The sequence below is a fragment of the Triticum dicoccoides genome, chromosome 6A (assembly GCF_002162155.2).
Source record: "Triticum dicoccoides isolate Atlit2015 ecotype Zavitan chromosome 6A, WEW_v2.0, whole genome shotgun sequence".
In the NCBI taxonomy this organism is placed as follows: domain Eukaryota; kingdom Viridiplantae; phylum Streptophyta; class Magnoliopsida; order Poales; family Poaceae; genus Triticum; species Triticum dicoccoides.
In genome coordinates this window covers 534,234,267-534,249,723 of record NC_041390.1, presented here as the reverse complement: position 1 = coordinate 534,249,723, position 15,457 = coordinate 534,234,267, and the positions used below count along the sequence as shown (strand labels likewise).

At 47.6% G+C, this 15,457-nt stretch overlaps 3 protein-coding genes across 4 annotated transcripts; 2 read left to right on the top strand and 1 right to left on the bottom strand.

Annotated features, from left to right (window-relative positions):
* Positions 1-5,166: 5,166 nt before the first annotated feature.
* Positions 5,167-7,283, top strand: LOC119317732. The gene is made up of 3 exons (XM_037592228.1): positions 5,167-5,484; positions 6,471-6,592; positions 6,681-7,283. Exons 1-3 carry the CDS (start codon positions 5,349-5,351, stop codon positions 7,005-7,007), a joined length of 585 nt encoding a protein of 194 aa, XP_037448125.1. The 5' UTR covers positions 5,167-5,348; the 3' UTR covers positions 7,008-7,283.
* Positions 7,284-9,628: 2,345 nt separating this feature from the next.
* LOC119317730 (eukaryotic translation initiation factor 5-like) lies at positions 9,629-13,050 on the top strand. Of its 2 annotated transcripts, none has more exons than XM_037592227.1 (2): positions 9,629-9,819; positions 11,102-13,050. In XM_037592227.1, exon 2 carries the CDS (start codon positions 11,413-11,415, stop codon positions 12,757-12,759), a length of 1,347 nt encoding a protein of 448 aa, XP_037448124.1. In that variant the 5' UTR covers positions 9,629-9,819; positions 11,102-11,412; the 3' UTR covers positions 12,760-13,050. The 2 variants fall into 2 exon arrangements, with proteins under 2 accessions (XP_037448124.1, XP_037448123.1); XM_037592226.1 differs by having other exon boundaries at positions 11,098-13,050.
* Positions 13,051-13,367: 317 nt separating this feature from the next.
* On the bottom strand, positions 13,368-14,317 carry LOC119319564 (bZIP transcription factor 2-like). Its single transcript, XM_037594026.1, has one exon. The coding sequence runs from the start codon at positions 14,253-14,255 to the stop codon at positions 13,635-13,637; it is 621 nt and encodes a 206-aa protein (XP_037449923.1). The 5' UTR covers positions 14,256-14,317; the 3' UTR covers positions 13,368-13,634.
* Between the last annotated feature and the right edge of the window lie 1,140 nt (positions 14,318-15,457).

Here is a 15,457-nt window from a genome sequence, read left to right as displayed (position 1 = left end):
TCTTCTTGCCGTGGCGCCCCCCGCGGCGACGATCAGGGGCAGGGGCGGCGGCTGGTAGACGGGCGCCGGTGGCGCCTGGAAGTACGACGTCGGAGGCCGCGGCGGCTGCGGCACCGTGGGAGGAGCGGCGTGGGAGGTGCCCGCCGTGAGAGCCGTGTGCGTGGCCCGGGACTTCACCATCTTCACCCTCCTCTCCTCCAACCGAAGATAGGCCACGACCCGAGGAAAGGTCGGGTCCGGGAGGAACGTGAGGTGGGAGGCCGCGTTGCCGAACTCCTTGTTCAGACCGGCGGTGAGCGTGCTGAGGAGGAGGTCGTCGGAGACCCGCTCCCCGAGGTCGCGAAGTTCGTCAGCAAGTTTCTTAAGGCGCATGCAATAATCGTCAATGGACGAGTCAAGCTAATGGCAGCCAAAAAATTCATGCTGAAGAAATACGCGGCGCTGGAGGGCGTTGTCGAGGAAGAGCCCATTCAACTTCGCCCACACCGTCTGCGCGTCATCAATGTCGCAAACGATGGTGTGGAAGATGTCCTTGGAGATGGTTTGGTACAGCCAGCGAGTGATGATGGCGTCGATGGTCAGCCAGTCGTAGTCCGCGAACATGAGGCCGGAGTCGACGGAGCCATCGACGTGATCGATGAGGTGGTACTCGCGGAAGACGAGGGAGAAGTAGGTTTTCCAGGCGTAGTAGGTGAAGGTGGCGTAGTCAAGAACGACGGGCACGCGGGCGAAGATGTCAAGATCGCGGACGACCTCCACCGGGGGAGGGGCTGGACCTTCGAAGGGATTGAAGGGGTGGGAGGCGGCGGAGTGGGGAGAAGCCATGGATGCGGCGGCGGCCGAGGGGAGGAGTGGCGGCGCGGCTGGCGGGAAGATGGCGATCGGGTGGGAGGGGCGATCGGGTGGGAGGGAGGCGGCTCCGGAGGGAGAGGGAGGCGGCTTGGGAGAGGGGGAGGGATGGGGATGGGGAGGCGCGCGCGGCGGCAAGGAGCTGCTGCGGTGGCTGCTAGGAGCGGAAGGTAGGATTGGATCGGAAGGGAAACTGATACCATGTTGAAGATAATGCAACTCTTGATGTATTGATCAGGTGCACGGTACATGTATATATAGATATAAGGGCAGCTCTTAGCCTTATTTATGCAAAGAAACTAGAGGCGGGGCTGGTAGGAGATACAGATACATACACAAATATGTTCAACACAGTGCGTTGCATCTTCACAGGTGTGTGCACATATGTGATCCGTTAATTCCTCATAGATAAGCGCCCAACCATATTCAGCCATAGTAAGCATAGTAAGACGTCGACCTTGTACAATGCAAAATGCTTAGGCCTTTACAATACAAGATGCTTAGAAAAATAAATTAGTTTTTTTAAGCATCAATATTTATTTGTAGATAGTAGATACTTAATTAGGCACCCTTATATAAAGATAAGCATTGATGCTTAAGAAAAATTTAGTTTATTTTATCAAGCATTTTCTTTAGGCACCTTGCACTGTACAAGGCCTTAGACACCTTCCTTAGTCTGTATAACACAATGTGCTTAAAGGAAGTGTTTAAAGAAAAAAATCATTTTTAATGCCGATGTTTATTTGAGAGGGCATACACTTAATTATTCCCGTAAAAATAAACACTGATGCTTAATAAAAGATTATTTTACTAAGCACCTTGTATTGTATAAGACTTAATTAAACGTTCATTCTTTACAAATAAGTATCGGTGCTTAAATTTTTAAGCACTTCCCCTAAACATCTCGCATTGTATAAGGCCTAACACGATCATCTTTGACCACACTCGGCTTAGCTCAGCACATTTGCGTGACACGTTCAAAGCGGAGGCCAAACACCGGGTGTTGGCGGGGACGAAGGGTCTACTAGTTCTCCTTCTGACATTTGACGTGCCAACTTATAGGGGCTTCGCGTTGTATCTGCGGGGTGTGGCTCGTCTGGGAGCCTCTACAAACTCTTCTTTCTATGAATGCATCGAATTTTTGAGCTTTTGCGTTGTCTCATGTAGACAAGCCATAGTGCGTCCAAAACATGGTTGTTGCACGCCTAGCTTCTAGGGGTGTCGCGTTGTATCTCTAGGGTGTGGCGGTACTAGGATTTGTATTCTTTCTATTAATGCATTAAAACCCATAGCTTTTGTATTTTGTCAAATAAAAAACACTTAAGCATAATGCATCCTAAAAGGGCTTTTTTTTAGCATCAGTACAAACACAAGCGCTCATGTACACGCGCATACATTCATCCCTATGAACGCACACACGCACACCCTACCCCTATGAGCACATCCGAGAGACTGAGCCGGCATATCATCTTGAGATTTACGAAGTCACCGTAGGCGCCTCGTCGTCGACAGGAACGTCTCCTCTCACTGAAAGCGCATCGCCGGAAATCCTGAAATAAATCCAGAAATAATGCGAGCACCAGGATTTGAACCCTGGTGGGTTGGGGATACCACTGTCCACCTAACCAACTCAATCACAGGTTGATTCACATCCTAAAAGGGCTGTGTGCATGACAGAGACCAGCGCCAACCCCTTTTGGAAAAATAGTGCTTTATAGAATACTCATTTGTTTGCATGACAACCCATGGATTTTTGTGTGGTTTATTTATTTGGCTCGTTTTGTTTTGCTCAAAAACATACCTCTCCATGACTTCACTTCATGTAGCTTCTTTTCTTGGCGGCAAAGCATTGAATGTACCTAAAGGTAATACTGGTGCATGTTTCTTGCTACCTCTTCGGGTTTGCCTAGCAACTTGCAGTAACAATTATTTTTTTTTATTTTTCTAGCTCGGTAGCATCAACTGGCTGGACGCAACATGCCATGTTTTTTTGGGGGTCTACATTAGAGTAATGCTATAAATGTAGCCACATGCCCTCTCATCTCTCCTGCCCTTCTCGCTGAGAGTCGTCCGAGAAGGCCTAACTCCCCCCTTCTCCTATGGTATTGCCGGCAGGAGCAGGCATGAGAGAGGAGCGCGGGAAGTTTCTGAATATAGTAGGACTGGATTAGGGTTTATCTTAGAGGAGTTCCACACTATGATGGTTGGAAGAGTCATCGGCGCAACAACACAAATGAGCTGTGTGCCTGTGTCCGATGCATGGCGGTTGCGATCTTTCTGTAGCCTGTGCTCCAGTGGTGGGAATCATATATGAGGGGAACTCAAGACCGACATGTTCATAATAAACTCACCGATCTTGCCTCTTACGCTCTCTTCAAGCAATCGTGGTGGAGGTAGAGGGAAATGCGAAGGGGTGAGGTCCAATCTTCGTCGAGTAGCATATCATTTCGTTCATGGGGATCATCTTCACTTGTGTTCGTGGAGGAGCTACGACGGCCATCGAATCCTTCTTCCTCTCAAAGAACAACTGTCTTTGGTGGTTGACTACTTGTCTCAGCGACCTCGCCGATGAATGTTCTGGTCGAAAAGCGACCCATTGGAGCTTCGGTGTCTGATTACAATGTTGTCCCATTCTCTCCCTCGTGGCATGAAAGCCTATTAGGAAGCAATGTGATTTCATCTAGGCGTCTGCATTTTTCCTACAATCAGACAATGGTGGTGGTCTTGTGGTAAACTAATCATCCTAAGTGGCGTTGTTCTTGGTGACGGTGGGTACGATCCTCCACTGGAGCTTAATGTCATGACCAAATTGCATTATATATCCATGATTTAAGCTTCTTCTCATAATTTTTAAGGACCATGTTGCTATTTTTTTTCTATTTTAATCCTTGCGTGTGTAGTACCATGACTTTTATATCTAATGTGGCTCTCGGTCCTTTAAGTTCCCTTTTATGTTGAATAAATATAAATAGTGGTGTGAATATGATGGCGAAGGTGGACCCGACTTCCCTCCTTCCCGGGAGGATATCAGAAGTAAACCTGGGACTTGGGTCAGCCATGCCAACCCACATTCATCGTGCTTTGGGCCACGACAAATGGGGCTAGTTTGGCACGGTTTACTTACCGTGTCGTGTTTCTCAACAACAAAAAAACTTATTGTGTCATGCTGCCATGCCAAGGGGAGGCCCAAGCACGACATAATGCCCCACCGTGCTGCCTTAAGGCCGAGCCAGCCCAAGCACGACTCAGTAAATAAGGGCATGTTTAAATTGTGACTATCCCATACATTGCCACACTATTTTGCCACACTTGCCATACCTGAGATACTCAAATTCTTAGCCACACTTTGGTTTGGCTCAGAGAATCTTGCCATACTTTTTGTTTCTATGACATGTGTGGCTCACTGCTCATAATTTTTCTTTGCCTTAGTTATGGCTAGAGTCAAACAGACACCTAACTTAGTCAAACTTGCCTAAGTTAAGGTGTGGCAAGCCATGGCATGGTACCAAACAACCCCTAAATATTAAATTTCATCATTTTAAATCAAGATTTTTAACTACAACATGCACTTTTTATTTTTTAATCACTAATTAAGGCACCTTATAAAGTACTCCCTCCGTTCCTAAATGTAAGTCTTTTTAGACATTTCAAATGGAATACAATATATGGATGTATGTAGACATATTTTAGTGTGTACATTCACTTATTTTTGCTCCATATGTAGTCACTTGGTGGAGTTTCTAGAAAGACTTATATTTAGGAACGGAGAGAGTATATAAATACATATTTATTTAAAAAGCCCTGATTTTTATTTACAAGGACATACCTATATTAACAAGTTCTTCTAATAATCAAAATGCATGCTTATGAAGATTTTGGATCCAACCAGGCAGGCCCGATCCAAGCACGACCAGTTTTACTCCACATCGTGTCATGCTTTGGACCTACCGTGCCACCCCGAAAAGCTCGACCCAAGGTCCTAAGTTTAATAGTAAGAAGGGAATGCTATGTTGAGTTAGCAGGCACCCAACAACACAAATAAGGCTTTATAAAAACCTGTTAGCTAGTGAACGTTTGCTAAGGAGGATGACATCTACGAACGATTTTCATGACAATTTTAGTTATAGGGGGTGACAACTTTTATCAGGCTAGCATGCAATTCCTTTCTACAGAAGGCATAAAACTGCCATCGTTTGATCTCGATCAAACGGCTGTGAGGGCGCTCGCTGGAAGTTCCCTCCCAGCGAACGTTCGCCAATTAGCATTGCGAAGAAAACAAGGAGCAGCCGGTTCAGCACGTAGAGTGTCCAAATCGGCGCACCTTGACCACCACCAACCCCCGCAGCCGCTGCCGCTCCCCGGCGCACACGGCACACCCCACGTTCCAGCCGGATAAACAAACAGCCCAATCAATCACCGGCGGCTCCGGCTCCGCTCAACGATCCCTAGATTACCTCGCCACCAGAAAGCCAGGGACCTCGAAGCGGACAGCGACAGAGATGGGCTCCTGCGAGATGACGGCCACGGAGGTAGCGGCGCTGCTGGATCTGAAGCCGCACCCGGAGGGCGGCTTCTACGCCGAGACCTTCCGCGACTCCTCCGTCTCCCTCACCACCGCCCAGCTCCCGCCGCAGTGTACGCCCGCCCATTTCTCGTCTGTTTCATCTGATCTGATCGCTCTCTCCAGTCTCCACGGATGGAGTGGGATGGTTAGTACGGAGTATTTCTGTTCAGAAAGATGAAACATAAGGTGCAGCAGTGTGCGGTGCGATGCGCCGATTGGATTGGGCCCAGTTCAATCGGGGTCTCTGCTTGTTCTTCGCCTTAGCGTGTGCACAAGACACCTTGGAGACCTTAGATGGTAGAGTAGCATATTTTGGCAAGTGGGAATTCAGATAGTAAAACCCACCATTGTGTCTTCTGCATCATCGAGTGCGCAGAAACCAGGGGTGTTAGCCAGGGGATTGGGGCCTGGGCGTATCATGATGCCTTAGATATACCACTAGTTAGTACTACTGTATAACTTTGTGCTACTGCTGTTACATACATCAGGCACGAAATACATTTTGATATGCCACTGTGTGCTACTGTTGTTACATACATCAGGCATGATTGCTTTTAGGAAGATTGCACTACCCTACTTCCTCTGCTTCTACTGCCCACTGGAACCTGTAAATGGATATCATAACATGTCGCAGGATGGCGCTGCATAAGGATGGTTGTTTTTTCTAACAAAAATAGTACATGCTGTTATCGCTGCCAGAACAGTTACAGTTACTGCAAACATTCTTGATAGGAACTTGCTCCTTTTTAATATGCTCCACAAAAGGCAAATTTAGTGTGAACTATTTATCTTTCTGCTAATTTGGTAACTCCATGTTTGGATTTGTACCTGTTGATGGCTCTCTACCTTATACTGTTCTGATAATTAAACGGGAAACCTATTGATGCTTCTTGATTGGAATTGTTTACCAGAAGGTCTTGTTTAAATGACTGTTCTGCTCTCCCTCTGTTTTCGTCTCGAGTGCTGTATGGCGTACATCATAGAAGTGGAGGGCAGGTGAACATATCGTCAAGCTGCCATTGAAATACCTCTAATGCCTTCTTTATGTATGCTGCAGACAAGGTCGGTCGTGCTGTGAGCACCGCTATCTATTTCTTGCTTCCTTCAGGGAGTGTTTCACATCTGCATCGTATTCCTTGTGCTGAAACCTGGCATTTCTACAAGGGAGAGCCTCTCACGGTTGGTGACAGTTGCACGCTTGCTTTTATATGGGCAGTGAGATTGCCATTTTGAATATAGCTAATACTGCTATTCTCTGTTTGATTAGGTCTTCGAGCTACACGACGATGGCCACATTGACCTCACCGTAATTGGTCCGCACCTAGACGCTGGGCAGCGCCCCCAGTACACCGTGCCACCAAATGTGTGGTTTGGATCTTTCCCCACGTTGGATGTCGAGTCGTTTGCATCTGATGGCAGCCATCTTGTCAACTCTCGGAAGCGAGATCCCGAGAAGCACTACTCCCTCGTTGGCTGCACTTGTGCCCCCGGCTTTGAGTATGAGGATTTTGAAATGGCCTCTTTTGATGATGTGAAGTCTATTGCCCCGAAGGCAGAACCCTTCCTCAACTACCTTATTCCTTCCAAGAAGTAAGCAGGATCAGAGCCGTTCATGTTGCTTGCTAGCAGTCTATATATTATGGCATTATCCGGCCTTCCTGTATTGGCTTTGGATGCCATTTTCTGTGATTCTACGAGGTCTGTATTTTCAGTCTTGTCACTCTGAAAGAGCACTCCTGTGCTGGTGCTGTTGCCTGGTTGTAACATTTTTATGTACCATAATTAGTGGAACTAGATCCTTGTGACCATGAGGTCATGGGTTCAAGTCCTGGAAACAGCCTCTTACAGAAATGTAGAGAAAGGCTGCGTACTATAGACCCAAAGTGGTCGGACCCTTCCCTGGACCCTGCGCAAGCGGGAGCTACATGCACCAGGTTGCCCTTTTTATAATTAGTGGAACTAGATGATACCCCGCACGTTGTTGCGGGAATATTTTGCAATATTTCAATGAGGTTTTTGGTTACACGAAACATCAATATTTGAAATAATAGTTTTTGAAAGTATATAAGAATTTGATGTAAATAGTATAATAGAATGGAATTTTACATGCATACATGATTGCATGTTGAAGTGAATTTTTAATATACATAGTTGCATGTTGAGGTGTGCCTTTTCCTATGCATGTTGAATGATGAGGTGGCATGCTTGCATGTCGAGAGAAATATGTTAGTGGGGGCTAGCTATTTAGATATAGAAGATAAAGTTTGAGCTTGCTTGTGTAGTTATCCTTGTTCAAACACTCGCTCGTCTCGTCGTCCAAAAGGTTTGTTTCGTTCAGTTCGACTCAGTTGCAGACTTTTTGGACCCTTTTTTAACTTGTACACATGCCAAGTCCCTTGATTAACTTTTTTCCTGCGGTTGAGGTTCCTTCACTACAACACGACTCACATTAGAAGGCGTTTTAAAATGCCTCCCAAAGTCTCTAAAATGCCTTTAAATATTTTCTGGGGCGTCTTTGAAAAACGCTAGAAATGGTCGTGAAGGGGATTGTTAATCAAGGCGTTAAACAAGAACGCCTCGGAAGACCTACATTCAAAGGCGTTTCTGAGAAGTGCCTCGCAAGCTTTCCGGCGATTTGCTGAAGTGCCGCTAAACTCAGCAACGGGAAAACGTAAATAGTGGGATCGGGCCCAGGCCCAGCTAGCTAAGCTTCTCTATTTCCTTTAGGTCTTTTTTTTTTTAAGGTGTGAATTCGCGCTTATATTGGTCCTCTTCTCACTACCTTAACTTGGGCTGCAATGGACGGCCCGTTACCGCAGGCTCCTCTCGTAGCTGTTGTCCTGAAGCAACGTGATTGCCCTGTCGTTTTAAGGTGGTCAAACTACTGTTCCCTAAGCGGTATGGGACTAAAACTGCTTTGGCTGAGAAGCAGCGAACGAACTGCTTGGTCAGCGCCGCCGCCAAAATACATCTACTCCATCATATGAATCTTTAGGAACCATGTATCATTAGCTTCGCCTGTTCAGGCTGAGATGAAAAATTCGTTTAATTTTGTTTTCAGCAAGTGACGAGGCAGATTTTTCGTATTTCTCTCCCAACTCCGGCCAGACGTACCGGCGACCATAACTTCTATATTTCCTCCTTGCTCAGAGACAATGAATCATCGATTTTACACCGCTGGGCCTCGTCGGATTGTTCTGACACATCACTTCTTGTGTGTAACGGTAGATCACCGACCAGTACACACCAAGGTAGCTGTCTGCACTCCAATGGGAAGGGACGTCTTTTAACATATATACACAGTCTGACAGGAATGTCTGACAGTCCAAAACAATGTCACCGTCTTCTCCAGTGCCGGCGTTCGGCTGCCTCGGCGTTGTGATTAAACGGCGACACCCGCGAGCGAGAGTCTCATTCATGCACATAGCATAGTAGCTCGGCCACCTGCGGTCACCACATTCATTCCGAGGCAATTTTCTAAAACGCCTCCATAGCTGCATTAATCCGAGGCATTTTTCTAAAACGCCGCCAAAGCTGCATCAATCCGAGGCACTTTCCCAAATCGCCTCCATAGCTACATCAATCAGAGGCAGTTTCCTGCAACGCCTCTATAGCTGCATCAATCCGAGGCACTTTCCTAAAACGCCTCCAAAACTGATCAATCCGAGGCGTTTTCAAGGTGCCCTTAAAAAAATGCCTTCAATCAACGACCGTGGTGTAGTGCTTGATGAATATTGGTTCTGTGAAACCTTTCTAGTCAGTAAACTGCAAATGAATTATCTTCTGAAGTTGGAGATCATCGAGTGCGCGGATTTCGGGGTAGGGATGCCTTACATTCCATCTGGTTTCATGTCATTTTTTCTGGTTGTCATTGGATATAGTACAGCTAGCTTATCATGATCAACTTGATGGTGGTTTGATGGTGGGAAAGAAAAAGAAGAAGCGACCCAAGAAACGCTGTCAGGCTAAACCTAACGCTATCAACTGAAACAACTGAATAAACGCTGCCAAACCAAACCAAACCCTATTTCTTAAGCAAGCTTATTTTTTATATATACCCAAAATCACGCTGACAGCTGGGCGGACCGACGGAGGGCGCTTCTGGATCTTTTCCGCTCCGGCGATTACGAACCGGCCCACAGGTTTTCCTGCAAATTACGGCCCGCGTGCCACCCGTATAAATACCGGGCCTCCCCCTCAGGCCTCAGGTCTCCCCCACAATCCCAATCCCTACCCCGAGCCCGACTGGAAGCGCAGCTCTCTCCCAGCCGAGGCGGCGCGACCTCCTCCCGCCGCCCCGCCGGACCCCTCGCCGCCCGACGCTCGCCTCTCCATCCAGATCCGCCCCTCTCGTCTCGCCGCCTGCCAGATCCACCGGCCGCCTCCCCTCCGATCTTGTTTTGTTGGTAAGCCACGGTGCGACGCAAACACATGAGTAGATAGATAGATTCCAAGTATGAACTCTAGCGAACGACATGTTTGTGGATGGGTGGGCGGGCATCACAAATTTATAATCGTATTCTGTGTGCACTGATTGATGGAGGCGTATGCCTAATTGTTCATGACTTCACATACTGGATCAGTATCCATATTTCGATGTTCCAGAATAGTCCGTGCTTTTGTGTATCAGTTTCTCTGTCGTGGGTCCATCATATTGCTAGTTGTGAGGTCAGATATTTAGGTGCATATTTGTTCCTGGTTTCTTCTTCTTAGTTGCTAGAGCACCAACTGATACAGCAAGTTTTTGGTAATATCGCGAGGCAAGTTTAGATGAATGTCACCTGTGCGATTGCTCTGTTAATTTTGGTGTCAGTTTGTAATTCAGCTGTGTCTGCAATTGTAGAGATTGTCCCTAACCCCACTTACTTATTTTGTTGGTGAGCGCCTAAAAGCAGTGATATTGTTACCTTCGTTTCTCTGCTCTAGTCAGTTGATTTCTCAACATGCTATCTTCATTATGAACTTCCTTTCATCTTGTGTATGCTAATGTTTCATGTACAATGCTTTTGGTCCATGTCCTTAAAGATACGATGTTCAGTATCGTTAGTTGTGGTACTCAAATATGAGTTTGTCAGTATGCCTTGACTTAGCATGTGATCAAGACTAAATGGCTGCGTGCCCTAAAACTAGAGTAGAACTCTGCTGTGGTTTGGATACCTGAACAGGAGTTGCCCCAAAAGTTTATAGTCCACTCATCTTCACCATCCCTTGCGAACTTGCTGGTTGTTTTGTGTTGGATGTACGTCTGTAATTTGCATGGAACTATGACAATTGATTCAAATATCTTAGCCTCTTAGGACAACTTGACTTTGTTGGTGTTGGTCATGCTGTGCTGTCTAGACTGTTGCCAACATGCTGGTTATTTTGTGTTTGATGTACTTGTGTAATTTGCATGGAGCTATGCCAGTTGATACAAATATCTTAGCCTCTTGGGACAACCTGACATTGTTGATGTTAGCCACGCATGTGCTTTCTATACTGTTTATGTAGCTCTGGATTTTATCATTAAATTTGGTAGTCCCCTTTATGCAATTCTGCCTTCAACTGGTTGTATGTGAACTGATACTGTGATTCTCTAGTCTCCTTTCTGTAATGTGATGGTATAATTTTAATTCAGTTAGTTTGTTGTAATCTCATCTTACATGAAGAATCAGCAATATCTGATCTTGACTTGTTTAATCCAGGTAGCAGCCTCTATATCGCTGCAATCTGACAAAGTGGAGGGCCTAGAAGGTGAAGCTTCTTTTATGTCTGAACAAGCATCGGTTTATTTGGGATCAGTTGGATTGCTGGGAGAGTATTCTCGCTTGACGAGAAAAAGGCACAAGGTTGTGATCCCCTGCATGCATCAAGAGCCCATTACGTTCTTTGGTTCTGAGAGTTCACTTGCTACAGCCAGTGCAAAAAGTCAGCTCAGTTTTCTTCAAGGGCCCGCAGCTACTGCCGTTTCTGAAATTTTCCACATCTGATAGCATCTGCTGCAGAAAGCTTGAATCAAGATGGCGCTGCAAAACATTGGTGCTTCAAACAAGGATGATGCCTTCTACAGGTACAAGATGCCAAGAATGTTGACAAAAATAGAAGGCCGAGGTAATGGCATCAAGACAAATATTGTGAACATGGTTGATATAGCAAAAGCACTTGCCAGGCCCGCTTCCTACACCACTAAGTACTTTGGATGTGAGCTTGGAGCACAATCAAAATTTGATGAGAAAACAGGAATTGCCTTGGTCAATGGTGCTCATGATACTTCAAAGCTGGCTGGCCTTCTTGAGAACTTCATCAAGAAGTATGTGCAGTGTTATGGCTGTGGCAATCCTGAGACTGAGGTCCTCATCTCCAAGAAAGAGATGATAACTCTGAAATGTGCTGCCTGTGGCTTCCTCTCTGATGTTGACATGAGGGACAAGCTCACTACATTCATCCTGAAGAACCCGCCAGAACAGAAGAAGGGAGGCAAAGACAAGAAAGCTATGCGAAGAGCTGAGAAGGAGCGGATGAAAGAAGGTGAAGCTGCTGATGAGGAGATGAAGAAACTCAAAAAGGATGCAAAGAAGAAAGGTGCTTCTTCCAAGGATACAAAGAAAAAGGCTGCTGGGGGAGGTTCGGATGAAGAACATGCAACCTCACCAACTCACAGTCAAGGTGCTGACATTGCAGCTGCTGGAGATGATGATGACGATGATGATGTGCAGTGGCAGACTGACACATCAGCGGAAGCTGCGAGAAAGCGCATGGAGGAGCAGCTGAGTGCAGCAACTGCTGAAATGGTTATGCTTGCCACCGAGGAGACGGAGAAGAAGAAGAAACAGGCCCTGCACAAAGAGGGCAGTTCCAATGGGACACCAAAGGCTGAAGGTAATTCCAATGGCAACCAGACTGGGCCAAAGACCACTCCTTATGACGAACTGGTTGAAGAGATCAAGGCCAACTTGGGCAATGCTGCCACCGCAGCTCAGCTCAAGGGTGTCCTCTCCTCCTCAGCCCTGCCCCCCAAGGACGTGATGCATGCTCTCTTTGAGGCACTCTTCCACGGCGTGGGCAAGGGGTTTGCAAAGGAAGTGGTGAAGAACAAGAAGTACCTTTCCGCTGCGGTGCCTGATGAAGGGTCCCAGATGCTCCTGCTCCAGGCTATCGAGGCGTTCTGTGGCAAGTGCAGTGCTGAAGCCCTGAAGGAAGTCCCCGTCGTCCTGAAGGCCCTCTATGATGGAGACGTCCTCGAGGAAGAAACCATTGTCCAGTGGTACAATGAAGCTGTCGCTGCCGGCAAGAACTCCCAGGTGGTGAAGAGCGCCAAGCCGGTCGTGGAGTGGCTCCAGAGCGCCGAATCTGACGACGACGAGTGAGAGGCAGTACTGCGATTCCCTACCACCCTACTACTAAGCGTCTTTGATAAGTCTCTGTCGTTGTTTTTCAGCTTTTCGTATTTGTGGTGTTTAAACTTTGAGTTATTGGTTATTTCAGTATCTGAGTCAGTTTGGTGTTTAAACCTTGAGTTATTGGTTATTTCTGTATCGAGTCAGTTATTAAACGAAAGACAATATGCCTGGTCTGTTTCATCTGGTGTGCCTGTTTGTTTTATTGCCATCTTTGGATGAAACTACGTTTGAATACATTAAATGTGAGATGTTGTTATATGATGATGTTTGCGCAGATTTGCTCTATAATTTATGCTATACGCGTTTGCTCGAACCTTTTGCTTATCCAGAAATCTCATGTTACAAGAGACATGTAACATTGATTTTACAGTTACATATCTCCCTGATGAGGATCTATGCAACCTAGTCAAGTAGCTGCTGATACCAGCTAATTGATTGGGCAATTACATCGCTGTCATGAAATCACCTGGGTAGATTATCTTTGTTTTTCTGCGAGAGAGGTTTTTAAACTTAAATTGACAATTCAGTTGTGATTTGCGGAGATATATAGCACTCTGCAAATTTTTGCCATGGCCCTTGGGAAAAATAAAAAAGGAGAGCATGAAGTTCCTCCTTTGTACTACATGACGATGACAGAAGATTATGAAAGAAACTGGAAAGGTCACCACTACATGCCAGCATTTTCTTATTTGGAACCACTAGTACTAGTAGTAGTACATGCCAACACTGGTATGTCTAAAAGAATACGTACATGCTAACAATGGCGTCCCACATCGAGCAGCGGAGCAGAGGTACAAAAATGGTAATTCAAGTTCTCATATACTAATAACATCGATCATCATCTAGTCGATCATGTCACCCTGGGCAGCATCAAGCTCAACTTCTCCCGCGCCCTCCACCGCCACGGCCACGGCCGCCGGCACAGCAGGGAGCTCCTCGAGCCGCTCCTGCAGTTTGGCCTGCTCGGCCCTGAGGCCGGAGTTGTCGCGCAGCACGCGGCCGCAGTCCCGGATGACGCGGTTGAGCTGGTCGAGCAGCTGGCGGTTGGCGCCGCGGAGGTGCACCACCTGCGCCCACAGCTCGCTCAGCTGCTTCTGCTTCCTCATGCGCGACCGCCGCGCCGACTCCCGGTTCGACACCATCCGCCGCCGCCGCCGCTCCTCCGCGAGGCTGCCGCCGCAGCGCGCCGCCTGGTGGTGGTGGTGGTGGCACTCGTCCGACTCGTCCGAGTTGGACGGCCTGGCCCCGAACGGGAGGAGGAGGCCGCCGCCGGCGGCGGCCTCGTGGAGCAGCTGGCCGACGACGTCGTGCTGCTGGTAGGACGACGCCCGAGGAACCATGAGCCCGCCGCCGCCGTACTGGAAGAGGAAGTCGTCCGGAGCCACCTGGCAATGAGGCCTGAAGGCCGCCGTTGCAGTCGCAGCGGAGAGGTACGGGACGCTGGCGAGCTCGGCGGGGTACATGCTCGCTCGGTCGGTCGAGCTAGCTAGCTAGGTGTTAGGTGTGGAGCGGAACGGAGGCGAGGGCGAAGAGAGTGGCCTGTGATTACGGAGGCGAGAGGGCAGATTTATAGTGGAGATGTGCAGCAGCTACAGGACCCACGTCGCCAGAGCTTAGCTTAGCTTGCACATACTGCTACTCCGTACATAACGACATGGGATTGGGACTGAGACTGCCAGACTGGGATCAGATTAGCGGGGGTCTTGACGGGCATCATGCAACGTTGTTTTATCATCATGCTGCCAGCTTTTGGAAAATGTGCATGCCTCCAAAAGGCTGCCCATTTGTTCGCCGCGATCAAAATGAAAAGGTGGAATGAGGCGCCGCTTTGTAGCACATCACCAGCACCAGGTGATGTGCTGAGGCCATTCAGGGACACGGTGGTTGGGTAACAGTGACAGCCATGTCCGGGTGAGTGAATGAATTGTCAAAGGGGTGTAGACGTGTGGCTCGAAAGAGCAATACTGTAAACATGGACCGGTTACTCTACCGATCAGTACGACTGTACGAGACATGATCAGCGTTGTTAGGTTGGTCTTGCCTTCTTCTAGGGTTCCTACCAGAAATTTCTGAAGGGGAGCTCAAGCGGCAGGAGCACCTTCCAGAAAGAGCAAGGTAATTTGGTTGGTCTGTTGTGGGTGTTACTGTGGCCCAGGGGAGCTCCACTTGGATAAAGGGAAGGTGGAACCTCTGCAGTTGGCAGCTTGCCACTAATTCTCTTCCTCATCAGCTCACAGAACCCCATATCCACTAGCTAGGGCAGTATTCGTACTACGCCTATTATTTTTCTGGTTTGTCGTCCCTTTTATCCATCGGTTTTGGTTCCAGAGAACAACATTTTTTTTATTGTTTTTTTGAAACGGAGGCAAAAGATTTACCTCATCTATTAAAGTAGAGGAAAATAGAGTTTTGTAGAGTTACACAAGGCCGAGGTACGGCATGACAATTACTCACGAGATACAATTTTCCCTAATTGTTTAGCCCCTGCAGTAACCCATAGGTTGGCCTCATCTATAATAAACTTGAGAAGGATTGGCGGTGGCGGCTCTTTGTGGCGGAAGACTCCAGCGTTCCTTTCGTTCCAAATTGTCCAGGATACGAGCATGGTAAGGGAGGCCATGGCTCGACGATCCGGAATGCTCGAATTGATGCGCTTGTGCCACCA